At 42.3% G+C, this 27,455-nt stretch overlaps 2 protein-coding genes across 6 annotated transcripts in view; both read right to left on the bottom strand.

Moving 5' to 3' along the window:
• The window catches only part of LOC144513242 (endophilin-A1-like), a 31,792-nt gene extending 19,267 nt beyond the window's left edge, over nucleotides 1-12,525 (bottom strand). The window contains exon 1 of the mRNA XM_078244256.1: nucleotides 12,427-12,525. Within this exon, the coding sequence (XP_078100382.1) occupies nucleotides 12,427-12,471 (45 nt within the window). The 5' untranslated portion in view covers nucleotides 12,472-12,525. The remainder of the gene's footprint in view (nucleotides 1-12,426) is intronic.
• A 2,123-nt stretch (nucleotides 12,526-14,648) lies between these two features.
• LOC144513263 (uncharacterized) lies at nucleotides 14,649-26,925 on the bottom strand. 5 transcript variants are annotated; one of them, XR_013501104.1, is made up of 7 exons: nucleotides 26,550-26,924; nucleotides 25,200-25,562; nucleotides 16,734-16,789; nucleotides 16,237-16,596; nucleotides 15,702-15,794; nucleotides 14,884-15,182; nucleotides 14,649-14,818 (listed from the first exon to the last, which is right to left on the bottom strand). XR_013501104.1 is itself a non-coding variant. In XM_078244288.1 (6 exons), exons 2-6 carry the CDS (start codon nucleotides 25,499-25,501, stop codon nucleotides 15,043-15,045), a joined length of 951 nt encoding a protein of 316 aa, XP_078100414.1. In that variant the 5' UTR covers nucleotides 25,502-25,562; nucleotides 26,550-26,924; the 3' UTR covers nucleotides 14,649-15,042. The 5 variants fall into 5 exon arrangements, 3 of the variants coding, with proteins under 3 accessions (XP_078100414.1, XP_078100416.1, XP_078100417.1); XR_013501105.1 differs by having other exon boundaries at nucleotides 14,929-15,182; XM_078244288.1 differs by having other exon boundaries at nucleotides 14,649-15,182.
• Between the last annotated feature and the right edge of the window lie 530 nt (nucleotides 26,926-27,455).

The raw sequence follows: 27,455 nt of genomic DNA, 5'->3' as shown, positions 1-27,455 counted from the left end.
TTGGAGAAAAAGGTTTTTAAAAGCAGCAAAATAAGTGACTAAAACGTCAAAATTGTAGTAGCTGCTCATTGGGCGCCTGGGTAGCTCACCTGGTAGAGCGCGCGCGCCCATATACAGAGACTCAGTCCTCGATGCAGCAGCCGCGTGTTCGATTCCGACCTGCAGCCCTTTGCTACATATCATCCCCCCCTTTCACGTCTAAGCTGTCCTGTCACAAATAAAGGCCTAAAATGCCCCAATAAATAAAGCATCTGCTCTTTAGCCTCAAAACAATGTTTCACCGTGTAAAATGAAAGAGTCATTTGCCTTCGCAGAGTCTTTTTGTGACCGGTCAGCGCTCCGGCACTCCAACCACATCATGCGACGTCTGTGTAAAGAAAGCGAGAGTGCGGCAGGGCGGCCAGCGTTGGGCTCTTTAGAGAGGCACTCAGGATTGATGGGGGCAATAAAGAGACACATACTGTTACAGAAGGCAGACAGTTTCTCTGAACTAGGCTTTTAGAGTCGGGAATTAACGAGAAAGAGCAGCGGAGGGAGAGACGGAGTGGGAGGGGAGAGAAAGTGAGGAAGGGATATGAGAACGAGACAGATTGATGGGGATAGCGCGAAGGAAAGAAAAACTAATTTGTGGTTTTATTTCCTATGCTGCGGATCGATTTTCTCCTTCGAGAAGATGAATAGTCTTCACGCACACACACACACACACACACACAGTGCGTGGCACTATCTTTGTGGGGACCCATCATTGACATAATGCATTTCCTAGCCCCTTACCCTAACCTTAACCATCACAACTAAATGCCTAACCTTAACCCTTACCCTCACCCTAACCAGAACCTCATTCTAACCCTAATCCTAAAACCAGGTCTTAACCCTCAAACAGACCTTTAAACTTGTGGGGTCCAGCATTTTGGCCCCACAAAGCTGTCCGGACCCCACAAGAATACTGTATACCCCACGAATATAGTTAAACAAGAACACACACACACACACACACACACACACACACTTCTTTCGGATATCCTCAGAGACGAGACGACTAGACCATCAATGTGTCACTTTAGCTGCCAAAAAGTACTTTTATTTTGAAACACAGCCGCCCCATTTTCCCCCAGATGTCCGTCCCTTTCCTCTGTCTCTGTGTTGGCATTCTAACCTCCGGTGGATTTGTGAGGACTATGGTTAACTGCTCCTCAGATCTCTGCAGGGTAAATCCAGACAGCTAGCTAGACTATCTGTCCAATCTGAGTTTTCTCTCGCACGACTAAAACTACTTTTGAACGTACACACGTTCCACCAAAAAAAGGTCCTTCCCCCGAGGGTATTTTGCAGAGGCACCGTGACTCTGTCCGGCGCTTAGCGCCGCCCAAGACGATTGTGATTGGTTTAAAGAAATGTCATTAAACCAGAGCATGTTTTTCTCCCATCCCAGAATGCTGTGTAGACTAGCCAGACCTTCCTCTGCGGCGCTGTGGAGGAGGGTCTGGCAATGCGAGACTACTTAAATGCTTGTGGTGTTATTGCATGTTATATGGGTAGGAATCTTTTAATGGGAGTTGTGTATGGGGGGACAGTTTAGAGAGTGACACGCAGAGAAAGGTGTAACATTAAAATATTGTTTTTGCAGCTTTAAGTTAATTTGCATATGTTTTCCATAAAAAAAAATGTATGTGTCAAAATCTTAAAAAATCCTCATTAAAACCTAAAAAGCTATTTATTTTGGCATCACTGCCCAGCCCTACTCTCATCTGTGGCTCCGCCCCCCCTGACGTTTAAACCGGCCAATGAGAGTGTTTTTTGCCTCAGTGAACAAGAACTACAGTCGTCCAGCTTTTAGTAATCTGCGCGGCGCCTGTAAATGTCCGCGGCGGAAGCATCTAGAAGCGAGGAGATCAAAAGGTCAAAGGTCAAAGGTGGAGGAGGCGCGGAGACGCTTGGTGAACCTGAAACCAAACGGTGGAGGACACAGGAAGCCGTCTCTCTTCCTTTCTCTGCTTCTCCGTCACGTGTAGAAGCCCTCAAGGTTGATCAATTATTGAGAGAGCCGACCAGAGCGCAGTGTGTGTGTGTGTGTCTGTGTGTGTTTGTCTCTTTGTGTGTGTGTGTGTGTGTGTGTGTCTGTGTGTGTGTCTGTGTTTGTCTGTGTGTGTGTGTGTCTCTGTGTGTGTGTGTGTGTGTGTGTGTGTCTGTGTGTGTGTGTGTATGTGTGTGTGTCTGCATCACGCCTGCTCTCTGTCTGTCTGTCTGTGTGTGTGTGTGTGTGTGTGTGTGTGTGTGTGTGTGTGTGTCTCTGTGTGTTTGTGTCTCTGTGTTTGTGTGTGTGTGTGTGTGTGTGTGTCTGCATCATGCCTGCTTTCTGTGTCTCTGTCTGTCTCTGTGTGTGTGTGTGTGTGTGTGTGTGTGTGTGTGTGTGTGTGTCTGTGTGTGTGTGTGTGTGTGTGTGTGTGTGTGTGTATGTGTGTGTGTCTGCATCACGCCTGCTTTCTGTGTCTCTGTCTGTCTGTGTGTGTGTGTGTGTGTGTGTGTGTGTGTGTGTGTCTCTGTGTGTTTGTGTGTCTGTGTTTGTGTGTCTGTGTCTGTGTTTGTGTGTGTGTGTGTGTGTGTCTGCATCATGCCTGCTTTCTGTGTCTCTCTCTGTCTCTGTGTGTGTGTGTGTGTGTGTCTCTGTGTGTGTGTGTGTCTGTCTGTGTGTGTGTGTGTGTGTGTGTGTGTGTGTGTGTGTGTCTGCATCACGCATGCTTTCTCTCCACACGTGTGTGGTTGCCACGACAACACTGTGGCGAGGGTTTGGTATGTTGGATTTATTTACCCTTTCAAAATAAAATCAAACTGAACCGTAAATGTTGTTTTTTAGTCCAATAAAATACAATAAATTACTTAAATATTTTTTTCTGTGCAAAGTAACCTGGTTTAAAGCTGGTTTTAATGTTTTCATTCCGTTTTATTTCCTCCCTAAATCTCTGTAGTATTTTGCACTTTGTTTTATTATATTTATATTGTTCTACTATTTATTGCTGCTCTGTTTTTTAATTTAGTTGCTTTATTTTCTTGACGTTGGCATCGTTTATCTTGCTTTCATGGCCTTGTGAAGCTCGATGTAACATCTGTTTTGAAAAGTGGTACATAAATAAAATGTATTATCTTATCCTCTCTTTCTCTCCGTCTTTATTCCTTACTCTTCCCTCCTCTCACGCCTCCTCTTCCTCCCTCTGCAGTTAGAAAGAACCCATTACATTTTGGAGTGAATCTGAATCTAGGGCCAGATAAGCAACATTATTGCTTTACTTATGGTAACATTGCGACACAGGGCATTTGTGCTGCATTCATGTGTTGTCGTAATAAATCGGAAAAATGAGTTCCCGGCTGGGAAAACTCACACTTTACATTAACATTGTGAGAGGGGCCTGGCCTTGGCGGAGGTCTACGTTCTCCGAGTGCCTCGTTGTTGGTTATGAATTCCCTTTAAAGAGCTCAGAAAGCTGTAGATATTGTTTATAAATGGTATTTTGTAAAAATGACATAATAATGTTGTTTTGCTATCTATGGATTACATGACTTACAGAGCAGACATTGGTGCGTTTTCGCACGTGTCTGTAAACTGGTGGTAATTAAAAGGCAGAGCGACCGTCACGTATATACACACACACACACACACACACACACACACACACACACACACACACCTCACGCAGAGATGTGTCCTACATTCAGCTCTCGGCGGACAGGAAGTCGGCGTTCGTATGAAGTTTTAATGTTCCCACAGCGGCTCGCTCCTCACATTTGATTGGCTGAGTCGACATCGACAGCCAATCAGCAGCACACACACACACACACACACCAAAACAACCCTGATCTTGCAGGCTCACACATTGCAGGACTACAACTAGATTTGTTTTGAACAAGTCGCTCCTCTTCAGGCGGGGAAACAGCGGGGCTGATGGGAAATGAAGTCTGAACTCAAAACATCACAGAAGTAACCGGTTATTTCCACCGTGAGCTTGATGTTTTTGTCGAAGTTATACATAAACATGAGTCCTAATTCCATAATAAGACACTCTACCTTTAAAGTCACAGGATTGGGACTTTTTTTTTTAAACCGAATGACATTTTTCAGCCTGCAATTACTCTGAAATTGCTGAAAAGGATGTATTGTATTGGGCCAGCGCTGCGTATAATCATCTGTAATTATCCATCACCTCTGCTGCACAACACCCCGCCTCCCCCTCCCCCGTTACAGGTCTGTTTGCTCTGTGGCCGGCGACGCCATGAATAAACCATGCTGATGAACTAGATCACAGCGCCAGGGAAAGATAATCAACACCAGAGAGAGACGGCCAATCAGGTTGGAATCACACCGACAGATCAGATAGCTAGCTAGGTAGATAGGTAGGTAGGTAGATAGATAGGTAGGTAGGTAGGTAGGCAGGCAGACAGATAGGCAGGCAGGCAGGCAGACAGGCAGGCAGACAGACAGGCAGGCAGGCAGGCAGACAGGCAGGCAGAGGGCAGGCAGGCAGGCAGGCAGACAGACAGGCAGGCAGACAGACAGGCAGACAGACAGGCAGGCAGATAGGCAGGCAGGCAGACAGGCAGGCAGGCAGGCAGGCAGACAGGCAGGCAGGCAGACAGGCAGGTAGGCAGGCAGGCAGGCAGGCAGATAGACAGGCAGGCAGGCAGATAGGCAGGCAGATAGATAGGCAGGTAGAGGGTGCAGGTGCAGATGAGATGACAGGTGCAGATAGGCAGGTAGATAGGCAGGCAGGCAGGCAGATAGATAGGTGCAGGCAGGTAGGCAGGCAGATAGAGTGGGCAGGCAGGCAGGTAGGCAGGCAGGTAGGCAGGCAGGCAGGCAGATAGACAGGCAGGCAGACAGACAGGGTGACAGAGTAGGCAGGCAGATAGACAGGCAGGCAGGTAGACAGGTAGGCAGGCAGGCAGGTAGGCAGATAGATAGGCAGGCAGATAGGCAGGTAGGTAGATAGGTAGGTAGATAGGTAGGTAGGTAGGTAGATAGGTAGATAGGTAGGTAGATAGGTAGGTAGGTAGATAGGTAGGTAGGTAGATAGGTAGGTAGGTAGATAGGTAGGTAGGTAGATAGGTTCCCTCTCTCTCCCGGTTTCCAGAGTTACGGCCTCTGGTGTCTCATGCCCCCCTCTTTCTTTCTGTCTACGTCTGCTGCTGATTCACACGTCTATTTCGGGCCTCGCTCGCCCCCACACTGTTGACATCTAACCTGTGAGAGCGACGCCTTCGCTTCCGTTCAAAAGTAGGGCGGCACAATGTATCTTTTTTCTTTTTTTTTTTAATCGCCTAACTGCTCCTCAGATCTCTGCAGGGTAAATCCAGACAGCTAGCTAGACTATCTGTCCAATCTGAGTTTTCTCTCGCACGACTAAAACAACTTTTGAACGTACACGTGTTCCACCAGAACAAGGTCCTTCCTGAGACTATTTAGCAGAGGCACCGTGGCTCCGTCCGGCTCTTAGCACCGCCCAACACGACTGTGATTGGTTTAAAGAAATGTCAATAAACCAGAGCACGTTTTCCTCCCATCCCAGAATGATACGTGAAGTAGTCAGACCCTCTTCCAGGGTGCTTTGGAGGAGGGTCTAATGTACTAATATACTAACCAGTATACGAGAAAGTAGATGTAGATATTTTATATGTAGTTTGTTGTATTTTAGCAGAATACTGAAAGCAGCAGAAATGCAGAAACACTTTGATGTCCGTTTATTGAAACTGATATCGTTATCGCGGTATTCAACAACATTATCGCATATTGTCCTCATATCGTGCAGATATTGTTTTCTGTCGGGCGAGTAAACATAACAACTCAGCGGCCCGGGCGTTCGGGCGTCCTCGCATCATCAAATGACGTCATCGTTCCATAGCCGCCATCGGAGAACGCTCGTTGAATGATTTGATTTGAACGTGCCGTTGGCCAATCAGGAATGGAGTTCGTGCGAGATGCTTTTGACGTTTATATTGCGGGTTTTGTTGTGAAAGATTTTAATGTTTTTTTTTTTAATTTTTTGATTTTTTTTTCACGATGTTTGAAGGTTTTTTTTTACGCTTTTTGGAACACTCAATAACCTTTTTTTTTTTTGGAAAGGGGCCAGTAAAAACTGACATCGGGCAAGTAGAATTAAAAATAAATAAATAACTTAAAGTCCCAGTGTGTAACGTGTTTAGTTGTTCATTATCAAAATCTGGGTTGCCCGTTCACAAACACAAATGCGGGCACAATGCTCCATCTTGAAATACGTTAGCAGTTAAGGGACATACAGGACATGCTGCTCCGTCTTTTGCGTTTTCGCAAGTGCTGCTAATGCTGCTAATGGGTATCGTAAGAAAAAGGAGACTGAAAAGAGCAAGAGACCGTCTTTTTGAAGCGCGAAGGCTACCGTAGCTGTAATACGTACTTTGAGCTGCGTGGCGCGAGAGAGTTGATTGGGATATATGATCTCAACGCTAGATGGGAGAAATTCCCACACATTGGACCTTTAACGTTGAACCCTGCTTCGTTAAAAGCCTGTAAATATATATATAATCAGATCACAATATTTCCCTCTGAGATGAAGCGGAGTAGAAGTATGAAGAAGCACGAAAAGAAAAGACCCAAGAAAAGTAAAAAGAACCTAAATCGTGTATTTACGAACAGTACTTCCACAGCAGGGCTGTGTATTGGCAAGAATCTGGCGATACGATACGTATCACGATACATGGGTGACGATTCAATATATTGCAATATATTTAGGTACAATTCAGTACACAGAAAATCAAACTGGACAGGTTCTTAGTGAGCTAATGTTTATATGCTAAAGTAGGCCAAAGTTCAACCATAGCTACATTGTTAGCTTCTAGCAAAAAGTCAGGCACTGTTAGGCACTGTTAGGCACTGTTAGACACTGCTAGGCACTGCTAGGCACTGTTAGGCACTGTTAGAACTGCTAGGCACTGTTAGGCACTGCTAGGCACTCTTAAGCCCTGTTAGGCACTGCTAGGCACTCTTAAGCACTGTTAGGCACTGCTAGGCACTGTTAGGCACTGCTAGGCACTGTTAGGCACTGCTAGGCACTGTTAGGCACTGCTGCACTGCTAGGCACTGCTAGGCACTGCTAGGCACTGCTAGGCACTGCTAGGCACTGTTAGGCACTGCTAGGCACTGCTAGGCACTGCTAGGCACTGCTAGGCACTGTTAGGCACTGCTAGGCACTGCTAGGCACTGTTAGGCACTGTTAGGCACTGTTAGGCACTGTTAGGCAAGGACACTAGTGGTGCGTCTCAGCATAGCCATCTAGCGGTAGGGGTTTTAAACACAACATAAACGTGAACCACTGTCTTACATGAATATTCTTGAACATTTAAAAAAAGAAAAATAATAATAATAATTAAAATAAAAAATCGATATTTCCTTTTTGAAAATCCATACAGTATTGCAAAATAAAATATCGCGACACTCAAGTGTATCGATTTTTTTCTTACACCCCTATTCCACAGTTCCCGTCTGAGGCTCCGGGACGCTCCCCGTCCCCGTCTCTGTCTCTGCTGAACATTTTAGTTTTATTTCCCGTGTAGCTCTGCTGCAGTGACCCAGTTTCCCCCCTCAGGGATCAATACTCTTCATCTCCTCTCCTCTCTTTATCAGCGTCGCTTCGTCTGACAAATGGAACTAAAAAATGTGCAGGAATCCGTCCCGCTGACAGACACAAAGAGTGAAATGTTCTGCTCTCAGCGTCGATGATTCCCACTTCCTCTTAACACGTTTCAACGGAGCACTCGGGCTCACCTTATATAGTGCACAACAAAGCTGTGAAATGAACAACATTTTCATTGATTTGGACTCTCAGACAGAACAGCGGAGGATAGAGCAGACAAAAAAAGCTGTTTTGTTTGTGCATATTTGGCTTGTTGATGCTTCATCATAACTACTGTCTTCATAACATCTGCATGTTAGCCCTGTTATGTTATGTTATCAGTGAGATTACCTGATTAAATACGAGTTATACAAGTGGACCTTCAGTTAAGATTTATAATAATATTATGAATTATTATCATGACTGCAGACTCTCTTGTAGACTAAAAGGTTTCCAGGTTGTATTTACAGCAGAGACGTGATGAACGGAACAGAGGGAGGAGGAGGAGGAGGAGGAGGAGGAGGAGGAATGGGTCTGGGTGGAGGCTGAGAGGACAGACGTCCGCCCGCCCACCTGCCTTTGTCTGTCTGTCTGCCTTCCTGCCTGTGTGTCTGTCTGTGTGTCTGTGTGTTTGTCTGTGTGTCTATGTGTCTCTCTGCCTGCCTGCCTGTGTGTCTGTCTGTGTGTCTGTCTGTGTGTTTGTCTGTGTGTCTATGTGTCTCTCTGCCTGCCTGCCTGTGTGTGTGTCTGTCTGTCTGCCTGCCTGTCTACCTGTCTGTCTTGATCCCACATTCAGACCGGAGCGAGCCGAGAGTCTAACAGGTCTTCAGGATTCCTCAGGAATCTCTCTCTGTTCGCGTCAGCCTCTGTTTGTTCTGCTCTGAACACAAACGGCCATTAAAAAAGCTGCCGGCATCCTCTTCATCTCCCTCCATCTTCATCATCGTCACAAAACTAAATCAACTGCACGTTGACCTCACACGTTAACGCGTCGGTTTAAACATATTCAGTCAGAAATCAGAGTAGATATGATGATGTAGAAGGGACAGATGGATACTATATCAGAGGATAGAGGGATATTAAGAAGGCCGATAGAGGGATGTAAATGAATATGGACCGGGGGGATGAAGAGAGGTTTACGTTGGATGATGGAAGGATGGAAAAAGGGTGAAAGGAAAGTCTGGGAGGGAGGAGGAGGAGGAGGTGATGGAAAATGAAAGGATGATAATAACATGTGTGGAAAGATGATAAAGGGATGAGGACAGAGAGGTCATGAAGAAAAATAAAGATGTAGCGATGAAGGAGGGAAGGAAGGATGACTACACAAATCATTCTGGCAATTCTGACGGATAAAAGAGGGCAAAATAAAGAGGTGTGTAAAGATAAAGGGATGATGGAGGGATGGTTAGAGCGACCAAACTAAAAGATGGAAGGTGTGATGACAGGAAAAAGAAGGATGGAGGATTGGCTGCAGGAATGATGGACGGATGTAGATGAAAAATGAGAGACGACAGAGTTTAAATGTGTAGAGGGATGTGATGGAGGGATGACGACAGGGAGGATGCTAGAAAAAAGGAAGAGGAACGATTGTTTACAAGAATGATGGAGGGAGCGGAAAGAAGTGAAAAGACGGACGGATGTACAGGTGGACGTTTAGAGGCAGAATAAAAGGGGTGATGGGAGAGATAGAAAGATGGTGGGATTAGGGATGGAAGTGTTTAGAAGGACGGTTAGAAGAATGATGGACGGATGAAAAGAGAACGGAGGGTGGAACGGAGATGCCAGGATGTTGAGATGAAACATTAGGGAGGATGAAGGGGTGATGGAGGGATGAGAGTGTGCTGAGAAGGATGATATAAAGAGGTGGATGGAAAGCGAGAGACAGGGATGTGGAGGAGATGAAGGGATGAGTGGAGGCAGCATGAGAGAGGGATGATGGAGGGGTGACTACACTCTAAGAAATATCGGTGTACTGTGTATCTGAGTAACAGTTGTAGGTTGTATGTATATATTTGAGCAGAAACTGTCCGTAGAACGAGATTCACACATATATATATATATATATATATATATATATATATATATATATATATATATATATATATATATGCATATATATATATATATATATATATGTGTTTTTGGGAGATTTAAGAAAGTCCACGTTGTCACTGTTTTTCTCTGACAATTGTCGCTTTTGTACGTCATTTGTGACACCTTTTTCCGGTGGTTTTGTCGCGTTTTATTATTTTTTTTTTTTTTTTTTTACGTTTTTTTTTGGGGGGCATTTTTTCCCTTTATTCGATAGTGACAGTGGACAGACAGGAAAGGTGGGAGAGGGAGATGGGGGATGACCAATGGGCCGCCAGAACTTTCTCTGTCATTGTACGGATTTATTTCTTAGAGTGTACGGTTGGGGATGGATGACTCACTGGAAGAATGATGGATGGATGAAAAGAGAAAGAACATGCAGGGACGCTCAGACGCATCATACAGGAAGATAAAGGGATGATGGAGGGATGGAGGTATGTGTAGAACATGTATCAAACTCAAGGCCTGCGGGCCAAATATGGCCTGGTTTCTGTCACTTTTTCCGACGTATTCGCCATATTTTTTATCACTTCTACCGACGTTTCTGTCCCTTTTTCCGAAGTTTTTGTCACTTTTATCAACGTTTTTGCCACTTTTTGGGGATTTTTTTGTCACTTTTATCGACGTTTTTGCCACTTTTTGGGGATTTTTTTTGTCACTTTTATCGACGTTTTTGTCACTTTTTGGGGATTTTTTGCCACTTTTCTGAATTTTTTGCCACTTTTTCCAATGTTTTTGTCATTATTTCTGACGTTTTTGTCATTTTTTCTGGTGTTTTTGTTGCTCTTCAAAGTTCTTGTTGCTTTTGTCTATGACGGCTGAGCAACTTTACTGCTGACTTTTTTAGGGGTTTTCTATATATCGACCAAACCGTAAGTGAGAAGACTACATGATACACGCAATAATCCATGAAATAAAAGCAATAACTTCTACATGTCTGGCCCTGGATGTGACGTGAAAAGGGATGATGGAGATATTTAATACTTTTAATCCTATCTTTATTCAACCACGCATTCTTTCAAGTTGAGAGCATTTCTCATTGATTTTACGTTCAGATTTTGTAATAATTTCCCTCAAAACCTTCAGACTCTCAGACTCAATTAGCCAATAAAACTCCATAGATGGAGGGATGGAAGCACGTTTAGAACATGTGTCAAACTCAAGGCCCGCGGGCCAAAGACGGCCCCTCGCAGGTTTTGATCCGGCCCGTTGTGTTGTCTTCCTGTCGACCAACAAGCACATTTTTTTTGTTTTTCTGGGTCAAAATTTAAAATCAAAACTTTTTTTTTCAATGTTTTGGTCGTCTTTTTGTCACTTTTTCCGAAGTCTGTCGATTTTTTTTCCCGCGCCTTTTGACGTTTTTGAGTCTTTTTCCGACATTTTTGTCACTTTTTTGAATTTTTTCCCTCAAATGCTATAAAATACGATAAAACACCCAAAGTCAATGAAAGTAGTCAACTGACCATTTATTTAACTTCATGTTACTTTTTTTTTCTTTGACAATGTGGTTGAAAGAAACCCAAATTTCTGATATAGAAACTTTTTGAAAACGGGTCAGATTTGACCCGAGGACAACAGGAGGGTTAAGGGTCGCAATAACTTTTGGCCCACCTAGTTACTGTCCCTTTTTCTGAAGTTTTTGTCACTTTTTCTGAAGTTTTCGTCGCTTTTTCCAACATTGTTGTTGCTTTTTTCTATGATGGCTGAGCAACTTCATTGCTGACTTTTTTAGGGTTTTCTATATCGACCAAACTGTAAGTGAGAAGACTATATGTCTGGCCCTCTACGTTCTCTTTTCCCAGTTTGGCCCTGAAGGGAAACGGAGTTGATGAAGGGATGACTACAGAGGGGGGGGGGGAGGAAGGAAAGGGACAGAGGACTGTTTGTCATTTTGTCACCTATTTTTTATTTAGTCTTAGTCTTGTGCCAAATGTCCTTGTTAGTTTCAGTCATATTTAGTCACTCGCATATCTTTTTTGTTAGTCAAGTTTTAGTCGACTAAAAGTCTCGTCATTTTAGTCTAGTTTTAGTCAAAACATTTAAGTCTTTTTTTAAATAAATTATTTCTGAGATTATTTCTGATAACCATTTCGGGGGCGGATTGAAGGATGAAAAGACAAGACAGGAATGGAGGGACGAATGGAGGGATGGAAGAAAGTTTAGAGTGAGGACAGGCACATGGAGGTAAAGATGGAGGGATGGCGGAGAGATGAAGGTATACTTGGAATGAAGATGGAGGGGGTGGATGATGGGGGAGTCGAAACGGATGTAAAGATGGACAGAGGAATGTGGAGGGAATTCCCTGTTGCGTTCAGCTACGGCCAATCAGCTCTCCCCACCCACCCACCCACTCACTCACACACACACACACACACACGTACACACACGCGCGCGCGCTGGGATGTTATAGGACTGTTACGTAACGGCGTGTGTGTGTGTGTGTACCCTGCGAGACAAAACACCGCGAGAATAAACAACAACCCAGGCATAATTTTCCGTCATAGATGATTTCAATGTACATTTTTTCAAAATTCGCCCCCAAAAAAAGCTGGATTTCGTGCGATTTCTTTAAGATATAGTCACGATTTCTACCGATATTGGCGCTTTCTATCACCGACGGGTCAACATATAAAAAGCCTAATAACTAATTAAAATAGCGAAGATATGTGTGACATAAACAGACACTGTTTGTTCTTACCTGGGTGGCTTTATGGAACTGCTTTTTAAACCCCGCGACGGACATCACTTCGCTGGAGGAGAGAAAAACCCAAAAAAATAGGGCTGAATTAGATTTTTTTTTAAATAAATAAAAATGATATGTGTATAATAAATATTAGCAGGCCGGTGGGTTTACAAGCAGAAAAATATGCGGTAGATCCTCCGGGTAACGGTCACCAGACGTCGATATTATCCGTTTATTTTGGTGAAATTGGCGGTGGAATCGGAGGCAGACGATCGCCAGACCAAACCCAGCTGCATCTATTTTCAGTCAGAGAGAGAGAGAGAGAGAGAGACAGAGAGAGAGAGACATAGAGAGAGAGAGAGAGTGAGTGAGAGAGTGAGAGAGAGAGAGAGAGAGAGAGAGACATAGAGAGAGAGAGAGAGTGAGAGAGAGAGACAAAGATCGTCTAGTGATGCGATGGATCACCCCTGTAGTAAGTCTGACTGCAAGAGCGTCAAAGGAACTGAAATGTAGCTAGCTAGCGGTGTAGTCTACTACGCGATACGCAGGTATACGCAGTATACCCACTAAGAAAGCTCCGGGATTCCCATATACCCGCTTAAAAAAATGCCCAATGACGCGCTACAACATACTTCCCATTATATTTCTGATATATTTTCAATCATCATCTGTTTTTCTTCTTCACATAGGCTAAAAAAAAAAAAAAGAAGGTATTTCCACCGTAAAATCGGTGCATAGAAGTTGTCTGAATACAGGAAATGAAGTATTTGACGTTCAAAATAACCCTGGGGGGAGGACCCCCCTCCCCCAAAGGCAGATTCTGGCCCATATATATATATAAATATATAGGCCAATATATTTATGTATAGTACAGTATATCCAATACATTAGACTACACCACTGACTTAAGTATACATTTGAGGTGCTTTACTTTGAGTATTTCCATGTTCTGCTACTTTCTACTTGTACTCCGCCACATCTCAGAGGTAAATATTGTACTTTTTACCCCCGCTGCTGTGTTTTCTCCTCGGTTTGTGGAAGACTTTAGGTGCAAGTTTTTCAATAACAAGTCATCATTTTTTAACCATTGTTATAGTATGACCATATCTGTGTCTAAACGTTGGGAAATATGAATGAATAATCTCCTTCTTAAGCTGGACGAACTGAAAATGCATCGTCACAAAACTGAACATTAGGAAAACTAAAGCTAATATTGCCAAGACATGGAGGTTTTGGAAGATTTTTGTAGTTCTTGGAAATAGAGGCAGAGTGACAGCTCTTTCTTGACTCCCTCCTTTAAATGTTTCTGGTTTTAAAATGATTACAAAGATGTATTTTTGTCTCACAGATACACGCTAACTGTAAGCTTTAATGCTTGTGTTCAAGCTGCGAAGTGTGCTTTTGGTTTCAGCAGACCAAACTAAACACAGAGGAGGGAGCAGCGCCGCTGTCTTCATCTGTGAAAACACAGACGATCTTCGGCAAGGAGGGAGCGTCACGCGATCTTTTGGCCACGTTTTATGTGACGTCACCGCGTCGCCCTCCGCCACCTGGCTGCCGCTGCGTGCCTCCCAGCGTCGCACGAGACAATCTGCCGCGCTCTGAATATGTCATGAGAGAGAGGAGGGAGAGGAGGGGACGTTCAGGGGCTTCAGCACCAAGGGCAGCACACGATGGGGCTAATGGCGCGTTGATATACAGCTGGGAAATTTCAGTTTTTCACAAATATATAAAGAAAGAAACATTCGTTAGTCACTTTCAGCACCAAGGACAGCTCATGAGGGGGGACTAATTCACATACAGCTGGGAAATTTCAGTTTTTAATCAAAGAAAAAAATACGTACACACACGTACAATACGTACACACACATTTTTTATATATATATATAAAGAAAGAAAAACATTCGTTAGTCACTTTCAGCACCAAGGACAGCTCATGAGGGGGACTAATGGCACATTCACATAGAGCTGGCAAATTTCAGTCTTCATCCAAATAAAGAAATATATATATGAAAAAATACATTTTCCACAGTTAAAAAAATCGCCTGTCAGTCGGGCGTCATATAACCTTTCACCCTCTAATTACTCATAACTTCCATCAAAACACTGGCACCCAGATGATACATTCGAGAGTAATTGTAAATTTTTTATTATATATATATATATATATATATATATATATATATATATATATATATATATATATATATATATATATATATATATATATCTCCCCACATCCTTCTTGTCGGTTATTGGCTGGAACGCTGTTTGTTATGTTTGGTGGTGCAGGTTGGTGCAGTTTGTTTTTGTTGGTGTTTGTGGAGCCTGGGCTGTCTACAGAGACCACGTCTTCTTACAGTGTGTTCAGGGGACAGGCAGCTAGCGGATAGTGAGGCGATGTTTGCTGTGTGTGACAAAAAATGTTGTAGCCTAAAAAAAAAAAAAGTGGTGTATTTCACTCCCAGTTACCCCGAGCTGGTGGAGGAGACCCCTGCGATACAGAGACAAACTCGCTGTCCTTTTCTTCCATCATGGGATGATTAAAGGTCCGGTGAAATACCGCGGCCGTCATCTCCCGACTGAACGCTGGCCCAGACCAAGTAGTGAAGGCAGCGCTGGCGCTTTCTCTTAAACGAAGTCGTCGTCCTGACTTACAGTTTGGGGTTGATGCCGTAGTTTGAGTAAATATGCGCCGACTCCAACACCCAGGATCAGGACGACGCAGCCAAACACACCGAGGATCGGTACGCTCAGGAAGAGACGGCCACCTGATGGAAAAAAAACAAACATACATAAGCTACAGAAGCTGGAATATCACACATACACACATTATTTATATATATATATATATACACACATATTTATGTATGTATGTATGTATGTATATATATATATATATATATATATATATATATATATATATATATATACACACACACATACATATATACATACACATATATATATAAAGACAAAAACATTTCAAAAAAACGTCACAAATTGTTGGAAAAACCCAGAAGGACAACAAGTTCACACACTTCTAGAATTGCAATTAATGAAAAGCCAACACAAATCTAATCGGCACCCACGTATCGTGAAAGAATCGAATCGGGACAAAAGCATATGGTCCCAGCCCCTAGTAAGCGTGACTCAGCATCTTCCAGCCCCTAGTAAGCATGACTCAACATCTTCCAGCATCTTCCAGCCCCTAGTAAGCATGACTCAGCATCTTCCAGCCCCTAGTAAGCATGACTCAGCATCTTCCCGGAGTCGGTCCGTGTTCTCACCGTTAACACCCGTCCCATCGTTTGGACCTGGAGTCTGGAGGATTTTGGGATGCAGCAGCATCTCTGTCGTCCAGGCTTTAACAGAGCTCGTCTCTATGAAAAAGAAAAGAAAAAAAACACACATTATAGGACAAACAGTTGTTGACAAAGTGATCCTTAAAGTTTTAAAGCTGTCGGATTCTGATCACAGGGCAGAAAATCGACGGTAAAATGTCTGTTTTTGTGAAAAGGAGTCTGGCGGCTTTGAAGAGAGCAGCGATAACGGCTTCAGTTCCCCGTCGTAAAGGCCGTCTGACAGCGAGGTGAAGCTCTGGAAATATCCTAAATGTAGCGTTTGAGTTGAAGCCAGCTCTGTGTCCTGGCAGTGCTTCCCTCCGAGGCACCAGCCACCAGTCAACGTTTTTCTCAGACGCGGAGTGATACTTAATGTGCAAAGGAGTCCGATTATAGCCGTTGTATGGTTATTATATCACGGCTTTTAACCAATCGGATTGAAAGATTTGAGCTACCCCTTTTTTATAATGAATCAACTTACCAGTGACATTGAGCCGACATCCACCAGAGTTACTCCCATAATCTGTGTGAACGTCACACACGTACAGTCCTGAGTCTTCAGTCCTGAGTCTGGACACATGAAGTCTGAGTCGTCCATCTCTGAGGACGTCTTTGTCCCACTGGACTCGTCCTGCAAACTGTTCATGCTGAGACTCTGGGACCTCAACTCCTTCATGGAGACGAAACAGGACCGGATTCTTGAGCTCAGTTAACAGTTCACAGAAGATATTCAGAGAGTTGGAGGAACTGGGAGGGTTGGTTGTGAAGGTCCACTCCAGTGTGATGTCGTGGTTCTCCTCTGCCTGATAGGAGGTCTGGGTCACATTCACTACAAATGTTCCTGTTGAGGAGACAGAGAGGGGAAGTGAGGAGCACACACACTGGCAACTTTAAACTCCATCTCCACATGTTTCTGTGGACACTTTAGTGATTCTTTGTTTAGTGTTAGTGGATAATAAAGTGAAGCTGTAAACTAACCAGAGACACAGGAGGTCAGGATGATGAGCAGCAGGATGCTGCAGAACATCTTCACCCTGTGAGAGGAGACAGAGGTGAAGAGTCACAAACACATGAGCTCAGAGTTCACTTATTAAGCCCGTTTCATGGTTCTGCGGAGGCTCCACGCAGAGCTTTCACCGTAGCCTACGCAAGTGGCCTGATGTTTATACTTGTGCGCTGGTGTGTGCGTCGAGCAGCGTGTGTGTGTGTGTGTGTGTGTGTGTGTGTAGAGCGAGGGAGGAGTGGGAGAGTGACGGAGATTAGCTTCGTAGCGAGTAGCGTCTCTAGAGTCGTAGCGAGAGAAACAAAGCGTCTCCTCTGTTCTTTCTGACCACGGTGAAATCTGGAGCAGGAGAAGTTAACCCTCTCCTTGATCTCATGTTGTTTATGGAGAAGGAGAACCAGGAAATTAGTTTGGGGGGGAATGCAACGCTACCAAGCCGTGACGTGTAGTTACATTTTTCGAGAGGTGCACGTCAGGCTACGGCGTAGGGTCCGGCGTAGACGCAGAGGGGCCTGCGGGGGTACGCAGTCGTTTCTACGCAGAAGCATAAAGCGGCCTTTACAGGACAGAGAGAGGACCCACACAGTCTGTTGATACTTCTTCCTCTGTTACTTACACATGAGTGACCAGAGGACTGACAACATGCAGCTACAGTGATGTATTTCTGTCACTAGATGGCGCCAGTTAGCAGAGCTTTTCAACTGAGGAAGAACAAGGAAGTAGGAGTCTACTACGGTATAATGATCTGAGATGGACTGTGAGACAAAGCAGAGGGTGGTGACTAAGCTGCAGTCAAACCAGTTTCCAACAGGTTCCTTGTTATCATTCCAAACTACAACGTTGTGCTCGTTCTCCAATGATTGTTATTTTAATTAGGCCTTTGTTAATCTGGAACAGTGTAGCCAAATGATGTATAGGCTATATATCTGTGTTCGTCTTTTGAAAACTATTATACTAGTATAGGTCTAAATATATAATATGTAGGCTATAACAGCAGCAGATGAATCAGTGTACTAAATACATTTAGTAGCCATTTAGACACAGTAGCCAGTGTCCGCGTGTTAGCTATATATCTAACGTTAACGTTAGTAAAAACATAGAGATGGGCGGATGATAGCGGACGGTTTAAATACATTTAAATAGCTAAACAGTTACAGCTTACTTTTAACGTCCGTCTGTACTGCCGTGCTAAAAGGCACAAAGACCGTCCAGAGTGTAAAAGTGAAGCAAAGAACGAAGACCTCGAAGTGAACCATGAACTGACCCGGTAGAAAGACCACAAATGTAGATATTTTAAGACCAAAACCTCGCTGGTCCATTGGAAGAAGGAGTTAAATATTTTGTGTAAGTCATTGAAACGTTAAGGAAACAAAAGCCCTTGAATTAAATTAATTACTTGAAACTTTTAATTTAAAATTTGAGATAGCCCCTTCTATTTATTTTCTATTTATTTATGTTTTCATGTTATGTATGTTATTCATGTTATGCGCTTGGATGCTGTAGCTATGGTAACGTTGCGTTAGTAACGTTAACAGTTTAGTAAACATAACGCTAGCTAGCTAGCTAGCTACATATCGTAACTGTATCCATGGTCTGACCATAGACTGTATATTATTAGTATTATTAATAATAATATACAGTCTATGAGTCTGACACCGTTCTCAGCTATAACATATTTAAACAGATATTCCGAACATTAGCCAAACAGTGTCCGCGTGTTAGCTATATATCTAACGTTAACGTTAGTAAAAACGGATAGAGATGGGCGGATGATAGCGGACTGTTTAAATACATTTAAATAGCTAAACAGTTACAGCGAAGCCACACCGAAAATAACGTCTAATATTAATTCAAGTTACGGGTTTATGGATAAAACGTATCAGTAGAACATGTTCAGACACAGTCTCTCCTCCAGCTAACATTAACTGACGTGACGTTGACGTTATCGTTGAGCTCTGCCCGGTGAAATTTGAATTGAAAGAATAAATAAGTTAGCTAACAGCATGAAAGTATAGCTAGCGAAAACACACGAGCTTACTTTTAACGTCCGTCTGTACTGCCGTGCTAAAAGGCACAAAGACCGTCCAGAGTGTAAAAGTGAAGCAAAGAACGAAGACCTCGAAGTGAACCATGAACTGACCCGGTAGAAAGACCACAAACTACCGGTTGTGGTTAGCTTATCGAATGAATAAATGCCTGGGTGGACGTGGTTACTTATGAAGCTGCGTCTTACGTCAGCACGTACCAACTGACTGACGTAACTTTCCATTGGTGAATGTTTGTTTAGCCCTTCCCATGGATCCATGGATGAATGTAAATATAAACACGTGTCTCTGACTGACTGTGTATCAAAAGCAGTCAGCTGGATTATATAACACGTGTTAAAACGAGACTATCCTAGAATGTTCTGCTCATTTATACTGATTTCTTATTTCAGAAACAGACCCATTTGAATTATCTTAGGTTCGTTAACGTTAACCCTCCTGTTCCTGTTGTCCTCGGGTCAAATTTGACCCATTTTCAAAAAGTTTCTGTATCAGAAAACTGGGTTTCTTTCAACCAAATTGTTAAAAAAGAAGAAAAAAAACAACAACTAGGTGGATGGTTCTATACAATTAGTAAGGTCAATTATGGCCTACTTTCATTGAATTTGGATGTTGTATTCCAATACGTTTTCTTCGGTCCCCCTTCACGTTGTCTCATTGGAACTGCAGTTCGAGCGGCTTCCAATATCCCAAAATCAAGCAAAAATCCTTCATGAATTATACTTTTTATAAACCAAAACATGGTTTAGATTAATGCAAGTGGACTTTAATCCAAAGCTAATTTTGCTTTCCACTTCTTTTTCGCATGATCACATATAAAATCATGATATTATTGTGTGGCGTATGACTCAGCATCTCTTTTGTGACTCAGCAAGTCTAGTAAGTACTGGCTAAAAATACATAATCAAATGGTTAACTGTAATTTTCTAAATGTATTTATAAGTTGTAGTGATGCGGATTTACCTTAAAAAGGTACAACATAACATTTCTGCATTAAAATGTCTAAAGATGACCATACCTATGTTATATCTTTTTTTGAGTTGTGTAGTTAAAACTATCCCAAATGTTTCTACCGAAAGTCAAACCCAGAGAAATCTGTTATTTTATTTCTGACATGGGACGTTTCCTTTAGTCGCCTGTCAGTCGGCGTCATATAACCTTTCACCCTCTAGTTACTCATAACTTCCATCAAAACACTGGCACCCAGATGATACATTCGAGAGTAATTGTAAATTTTATATATATATATATATATATATATAAAAACATTTTCCATAGTTAAAACATGGAGATGTTACAAAATAATGTCTCGGTGTATATTTAGGATACATACACACTCGGACACTAAACAACCATTTGTAACACTAAAGCAGGGGTCTTCAACGTGTTTTAAGTCAAGGACCCCTTGACTGAGAGAGAGATGGAGCAGGGACCCTCTACTACATATACTGTATTTTATAAAATTAAGTTACATAAATTGGGCCTACGATAACGTGTAGGGCGGCCTAAAGCCTTTATACATAACTTTCTTGCATAAAAAACTAAGCTATTGTTTTTTTATGAATCATGTTTTAATGTTAAACATACATGTGGCACAGTGAGTCTTTAGGATGAACTGTATCTGTGGATCTTAGTGACTACCTTACCTATAGGCCAGTAACCTTACCAATCAATGGGGATTTATAATTGCTAATATGTTGGATTTATGTTAAGACTTACATTTTTGAAGAAAAAAAAAGAAAAAATTAATAATTTGGAGGCCCCACCGCATGAACAACCCCTGTTGAAGATCCCTGCACTAGAGGAAGCCCCGCAACAGGAACTTGAGGAAAATGAGTTTACCTTCTTGTTTTTGGGTCACACTTCAGACATTCAGAGACTGTTTTTTTTTTTTTTTTTTTTTTTTACAGTGTGTTCAGGGGACAGGCAGCTAGCGGATAGTGAGGAGATGTTTGCTGTATGTGACAAAAAAAAATGTTGTAGCCTAAAAAAAAAACACGTGTGACATCGCTTAGAGCACCTTTAACAAGAGGACGTCTGTTTATGGTATGTCATAACCGCCGGAGACAAATGCAGGCAGACACGAGCCGAGTCTGAGAGAGGACATTGAACGCCACCTTTATGCAAAGAGACGGCAGATAACAGTCAACACGCTGCACTGTAGTCATCTTCATCATCATCTTTATTGCCAGACTCAAGGTCCACTCAGAAGACAGACATGCCATACAACATACATTAAAGAGAGAAATGTAAACATATACAGAGAAATATCAAGATTTCTATAAAAAGACACTTATACCAGCGTTTCCATAGTGATGATTGGTATCGTATGGCACTAAAGCTAGGATTGGCCAGCAGCACAACAACGCTGTTCTGAGAGACGTTCAGGCGACAAATGAATTTGTAGATAAGTTAGTCATTTCAAATCTGTGATTCATTTAGCAGCTTGTCCTTGTAACCACGAGAACAACATTAGGGCAACATTTGAAAACAAGAACCAAGTGCAACAAACTAGACAGTCCCACCTTAGATGTGCAAGATGTATTTAGATCTTCAAGACCCACAAAGAGGTCCTTCAGTGAAATATAGTTCTTAAATGATAAAACCCAACAATGTAATATACAGTATAATATAAATAAGGTGATGCTGGGGTCAGTTAGGGAGTGGAGAGAGAGCCCCATTTAAACTTAAATATCTCAGCTGGGTGCCTGGGTAGCTCAGTATGTATGGGAGTGAGATAGAGATCTATCTATCTATCTATCTATCTATCTATCTATCTATCTATCTCACCCCCCCCCTCTCAAAATAAAAGCCTAAAAATGCCCAAAAGATCATCTTATCTCAGCTAGTAAAGACTTGCTGCAAAAATGCAACAGATGACAAGTTGACCTAACGTCCACTACATCAGTTTTATAAAAACATATCTATTGTTAGTGTACGTATTATTTTGCATGCAGCAAATACACAGTGTGTTTAAGACATGAGGTCAATTTGTACGTTCTAAATATCTGCCCAACATCTTCTTCCTCCTTGTCAGTGTTTGGGTTCATTTTGTAAACAGATAACGTTTGATGAGATCTTAAGAACGGAGGTAAAAGAAAAATCTCTTTATCATCTCAAGTCTTGGATTGTAAAGAGAAATAAGTCCGTGTCAGAGGTTATTGGCGTAACTTTGAGGTTTTGTTTGTGTGAAATATAATTTTAAATCTTCCAAGATTGACATCGTGACTAAACCGCAGTAATCCAGTTCAGATACGTGGACTCTCCGTGAGTAAATAGAAACCGAAAGGCTGCTGCTGTTTTGACTGTGTATTTGTTCTGTTTCCTGTTTTATTTTGGTAATCCGTTTTTCTCCCTTGTCATGTCTTGTTTTACTTCCCGCTTTGCGTTTTCCCGCCTTTTGTGACCGTCACACACTGACTTGTTTCACCGGTTAAAGAGTGCTCGTGTCACCTTGTCCCCTTCGTTACCTCTTGTATTTAGTCTCTGCGTTTTCTTTGTCTGTTGTCAGGTCATTCATTCTGTTTTGGAGCGTCGGTGTGCGAGGCTACCCGTTTTGTCCCAGTGTTCCCGTTTCCTGCGCCTCCCGTTTTGGATTTCCTTGCCTGCTGTCTTGAGGACTCCTTGGTTGTATATCTTGTGTTTAATAGTAAATCCTCGAGCTTAGTACTTTTGCCTGCCGTCTTGGGTCCTACGACGTTCTCCGATTCCCACAACTGCTGCATACAGAAAAGGTGCCCAGGATGTTGATATTCCGGGTCGGTTAAATGCGATATAATGTCGATAGTCCGATGTCTGCTGCTAACCAACTTTGCCATAGCAGGGATCGTATCAACTGCCCTAACAGAACTGTCGGATAGGAACTAGGGGTGCACGATTCAGAAAATGTCACGTTTCGATAACGATTCTCGATTTAATGTAGTTACTATTCCCATGTGATTGCAGTAGACGTACAAAAAAAATAAGCAAACTATTTTGAATCGTTAGAGCTTGAACCGCGATATTCAAATAGATTTTTTTGCACACCCTTAATAGGAACCGTCAACTTTTTTAACGCATCCTACTGAGCCCTCCGATACAGAGACAAACTCGCTGTCCTTTTCTTCCATCGTGGGATGATTAAAGGTCCGGTGAAATACCACGGCCGTCATCTCCCGACTGAACGCTGGCCCAGACCAAGTAGTGAAGGCAGCGCTGGCGCTTTCTCTTAAACGAAGAAGTCGTCCTGACTTACAGCTTGGGGTTGATGCCGTAGTTTGAGTAAATATGTGCCGACTCCAACACCCAGGATCAGGACGACGCAGCCAAACACACCGAGGATCGGTACGCTCAGGAAGAGACGGCCACCTGATGGAAAAAAAACAAACATACATAAGCTACAGAAGCTGGAATATCACGCACACACACATACATATAAGCATAAAGCGGATGGGGAATGGGATTCACGCATGTTAACTTTTTTAACCCTTTCCCCAAAATAACATGAATGTGTTAAATTAAAGATTACTTTCATTGAATTGTGGGCGTTTTTTTTTTCTTCCTCCAATTTTATAGCATTTGAAATAAACTGTGATCCACTCAACATCCTCTGATCTTAACTATCAGTCAAAGTAAGCATGACTCAGCGTTTTGCTTCCGTCTTCCCGGAGTCGGCCCGTGTTCTCACCGTTAACACCCGTCCCATCGTTTGGACCTGGAGTCTGGAGGATTTTGGGATGCAGCGGCGTCTCTGTCGTCCAGGCTTTAACAGAGCTCGTCTCTATGGACAAAAAAAACACACATTATAGGACAAACAGTTGTTGACAAAACGATCCTTAAAGTTTTAAAGCTGTCGGATTCTGAACACAGGGCAGAAAATCTACCAAAAAATCTCATTTACATGTCCTCTTACTGTCCGTTTAGACCAGCGGTGTCAGAACTCAACTTCACCGAGGGCAACAAATACGAACCATATCATACTTATAGTTTGTCGACGTGCTTTTATTTAACATATAAATCATAAAGTGTTAAATATCTTGGACTTCCTGTACCATGAAGTCTTCCCACTTACAGTTTGGTCGACATAAAGACCCCAAAAACAGTTCCTCAGCCATCGTAGAGTTCAGAAAATCAAGCCCAAACAGCGTTTCCCCTCGGTTTGTGGAAGACTTAGGTGTATATGTGTAAGACTCATACTTGTTGTTATACTGTGTGTGTGTGTGTGTGTGTGTGTGTGTTAGAGCTGGGCAATATATCGATATCGTGATATGAGACTAGGATATCGTCATATGGCATAAGTGTTGCCTTTTCCTGGTTTTAAAGGCTGCATTACAGTAAAGCGATGTCATCTATTATTTATTCATTTATTATTTGCCTTTACCCACTTAGTCATTACTTATCATTATCAAAAATCTCATTGTGTAAATATTTTGTGAAAGCACCGATATTCAACACCACAATATCGTCTCTGTATCGATAGAGAGATTTGGTCAAAAATATCGTGATATTAGATTTTCTCCATATCGCCCAGCTCTAGTGTGTGTGTGTGTGTGTGTGTGTGTCTCAGCTGTAAAGCACAAGTGTCCCATTGCAAAAAATTAAATAAAAAAAAACCACCCAAAATTCAATGAAAGTAGTAGATCGTTAATTTTACTCACGAAGAGCGTCGCTGGGACTCACCCATGTTATTTTTGGTTAATTTGGTTGAAAGAAACCCATATTTCTGATAAAGAAAGTTAGAAAACGGGTCAAAATGTGACCCAAAGACAACACAAGGGTTAAGTTAAATGCTTTTTGGGGTTTTTTTGCCACATTTGCGTTTAGGAGCAGCCCAAAACGGCTGGGGTGCTGCAACTGAGAGTGAAACCCCTGAAAACAACGACCGATGTAAACTACTCTGGTTTTGAGTCAACAAGTCATCAGTTTGAAACCCAAACCCAAAAAACCCTGTTGGCCTTTTTTAGTTTTGTGCACAACTAGATGGCCAAAATGTATTGTGAACCTAAATTAGATAGGCAAACAATTATATTATTACACAAATGTCTAATAGCAATTTACCGTTCCTTTGTTTAACGTTAGCTACGGGGTATGACTGTTGATGGTAATTGTCGACTTTGTTCAGATGTGCCAAATTGTTAATTATAGGACTGTTGAGGTACACATCCTGGGCCGCAGCTGATTACTTTTTTGCCACTTCAAATAAACGCCACGTTGGGCAAAAAACGTTACAATATCTGGGTCACATGACAAGATACGTGTCCTGGGATTCATTCCAAGCTTTATTAATTTGTTTTAAAGTGCCGGACCTTCCTCCGCAGCTCTGTGGAGGGAGGGAGGTCCGGCAAAGCGAGACTAAGACAACAACAACCTCCAGCCTTGTGACGGACCTTAAACGTCCGAAAACAAAAAGTTACTCACCGACGACGAGTTCGACGATCGAGTGGCAGCCTAGCTTGGGTACGTAGCACCGGTATCTGCCCGTGTCTGCGAGCGTCACGTTGGCGATCCGGAGCGAGATGTTCCCCTCCTTCAGGGCGTCCGTGAACAGCGCCGTCCTCCGGGCGTACGACGGGATCTTCATGTCCGGGACTTCCAGTTTGTCCCGGTAAAGGTGCACGTAGCAGACGCGGCTCAGCCGGTCCAACGGGTCCGGCTTCAGGTCGGGCTTGGACCACTCCACCGTCTTGTCCCGAACATCCTCTCTGGGCTCTAACTGACATGGCAGGATGACGTCGTCGCCCGGGGCGGCCACGATTGGCCGAAGGGACCCATTCACCTGAACTGGAAATCACACAGAGGGGACAATTTAAACCTTCTGAAAAAGGGGGGAGACTGGAACGTACTGGACTTTCCCTCAGCGTACTGCAGGCCGAAGCCACTGGGAGTTACTTTTGAATGTATTTTTTCACACCACCAGCCTAAAAACCCCCCCCCTGTAAATCTCAACTAATATTTTACTTCTAAATAATTCCCAAACTTTTCTTTCAGTCAATTCATACCAAATTTCCCCCGTACATTTTATGTCTCTGGGTTTTTCCGTTTCCCTTTGTAGTCGGTTTGTGTCTCTCTCAGTCTCTGTACTTGATGCTTTTAGGAAAACATTTTATACATAAATGTAGATATTTTAAGACCAAAACCTCGCTGGTCCATTGGAAGAAGGAGTTAAATATTTTGTGTAAGTCATTGAAACGTTAAGGAAACAAAAGCCCTTGAATTAAATTAATTACTTGAAACTTTTAATTTAAAATTTGAGATAGCCCCTTCTATTTATTTTCTATTTATTTATGTTTTCATGTTATGTATGTTATTCATGTTATGCGCTTGGATGCTGTAGCTATGGAAACGTTGCGTTAGTAACGTTAACAGTTTAGTAAACATAACGCTAGCTAGCTAGCTAGCTACATATCGTAACTGTATCCATGGTCTGACCATAGACTGTATATTATTAGTATTATTAATAATAATATACAGTCTATGAGTCTGACACCGTTCTCAGCTATAACATATTTAAACAGATATTCCGAACATTAGCCAAACAGTGTCCGCGTGTTAGCTATATATCTAACGTTAACGTTAGTAAAAACGGATAGAGATGGGCGGATGATAGCGGACTGTTTAAATACATTTAAATAGCTAAACAGTTACAGCGAAGCCACACCGAAAATAACGTCTAATATTAATTCAAGTTACGGGTTTATGGATAAAACGTATCAGTAGAACATGTTCAGACACCTGAAAAGTATAGCTAGCGAAAACACACGAGCTTACCTTTAACGTCCGTCTGTACTGCCGTGCTAAAAGGCACAAAGACCGTCCAGAGTGTAAAAGTGAAGCAAACAACGAAGACCTCGGTAGAAAGTTAGCTTATCGAATGAATAAATGCCTGGGTGGACGTGGTTACTTATGAAGCTGCGTCTTACGTCAGCACGTACCAACTGACGTAACTTTCCATTGGTGAATGTTTGTTTAGCCCTTCCCATGGATCCATGGATGCATGTAAATATAAACACGTGTCTCTGACTGACTGTGTATCAAAAGCAGTCAGCTGGATTATATAACACGTGTTAAAACGAGACTATCCTAGAATGTTCTGCTCATTTATACTGATTTCTTATTTCAGAAACAGACCCATTTGAATTATCTTAGGTTCGTTAACGTTAACCTCCTGTTCCTGTTGTCCTCGGGTCAAATTTGACCCATTTTCAAAAAGTTTCTGTATCAGAAAACTGGGTTTCTTTCAACCAAATTGTTAAAAAAGAAGAAAAAAAACAACAACTACGTGGATGGTTCTATACAATTAGTAAAGTCAATTATGGCCTACTTTCATTGCTTTTGGATGTTGTATTCAATAAAAAAAATAATGATAAAAGAACATTGAAAAAAATCATCAAAAACATCTGAAAAAGTGTCAAAAAGAAAACTTGGATAAAAGTGAGAAAAAGAAAAAAAAACGCTGGAAAAAGTGCCAAAAACATCAGGGGGGAAAGCGAAAAATGTGTCGAAAAAGACGACCAATAAACGTTGACCAAAAAGATTTCATTTTAAATGTTGACCCAGAAAAACAAAAAGTTGCTTCATTTTTGTATACATTTTTATTCATTTACATCAGTAAGCTTCAGGACAGCGTCTTTCAAAACATTAACTGCGCGAGAGAGAGAAAGAAAAATAAATAAA

Source organism: Sander vitreus, unplaced genomic scaffold, assembly GCF_031162955.1.
Source record: "Sander vitreus isolate 19-12246 unplaced genomic scaffold, sanVit1 ctg154_0, whole genome shotgun sequence".
Classification (NCBI taxonomy): Eukaryota; Metazoa; Chordata; class Actinopteri; order Perciformes; family Percidae; genus Sander; species Sander vitreus.
The sequence above is the reverse complement of the archived record's forward strand: the minus strand, read 5'-3'. Positions and strand labels throughout refer to the sequence as shown.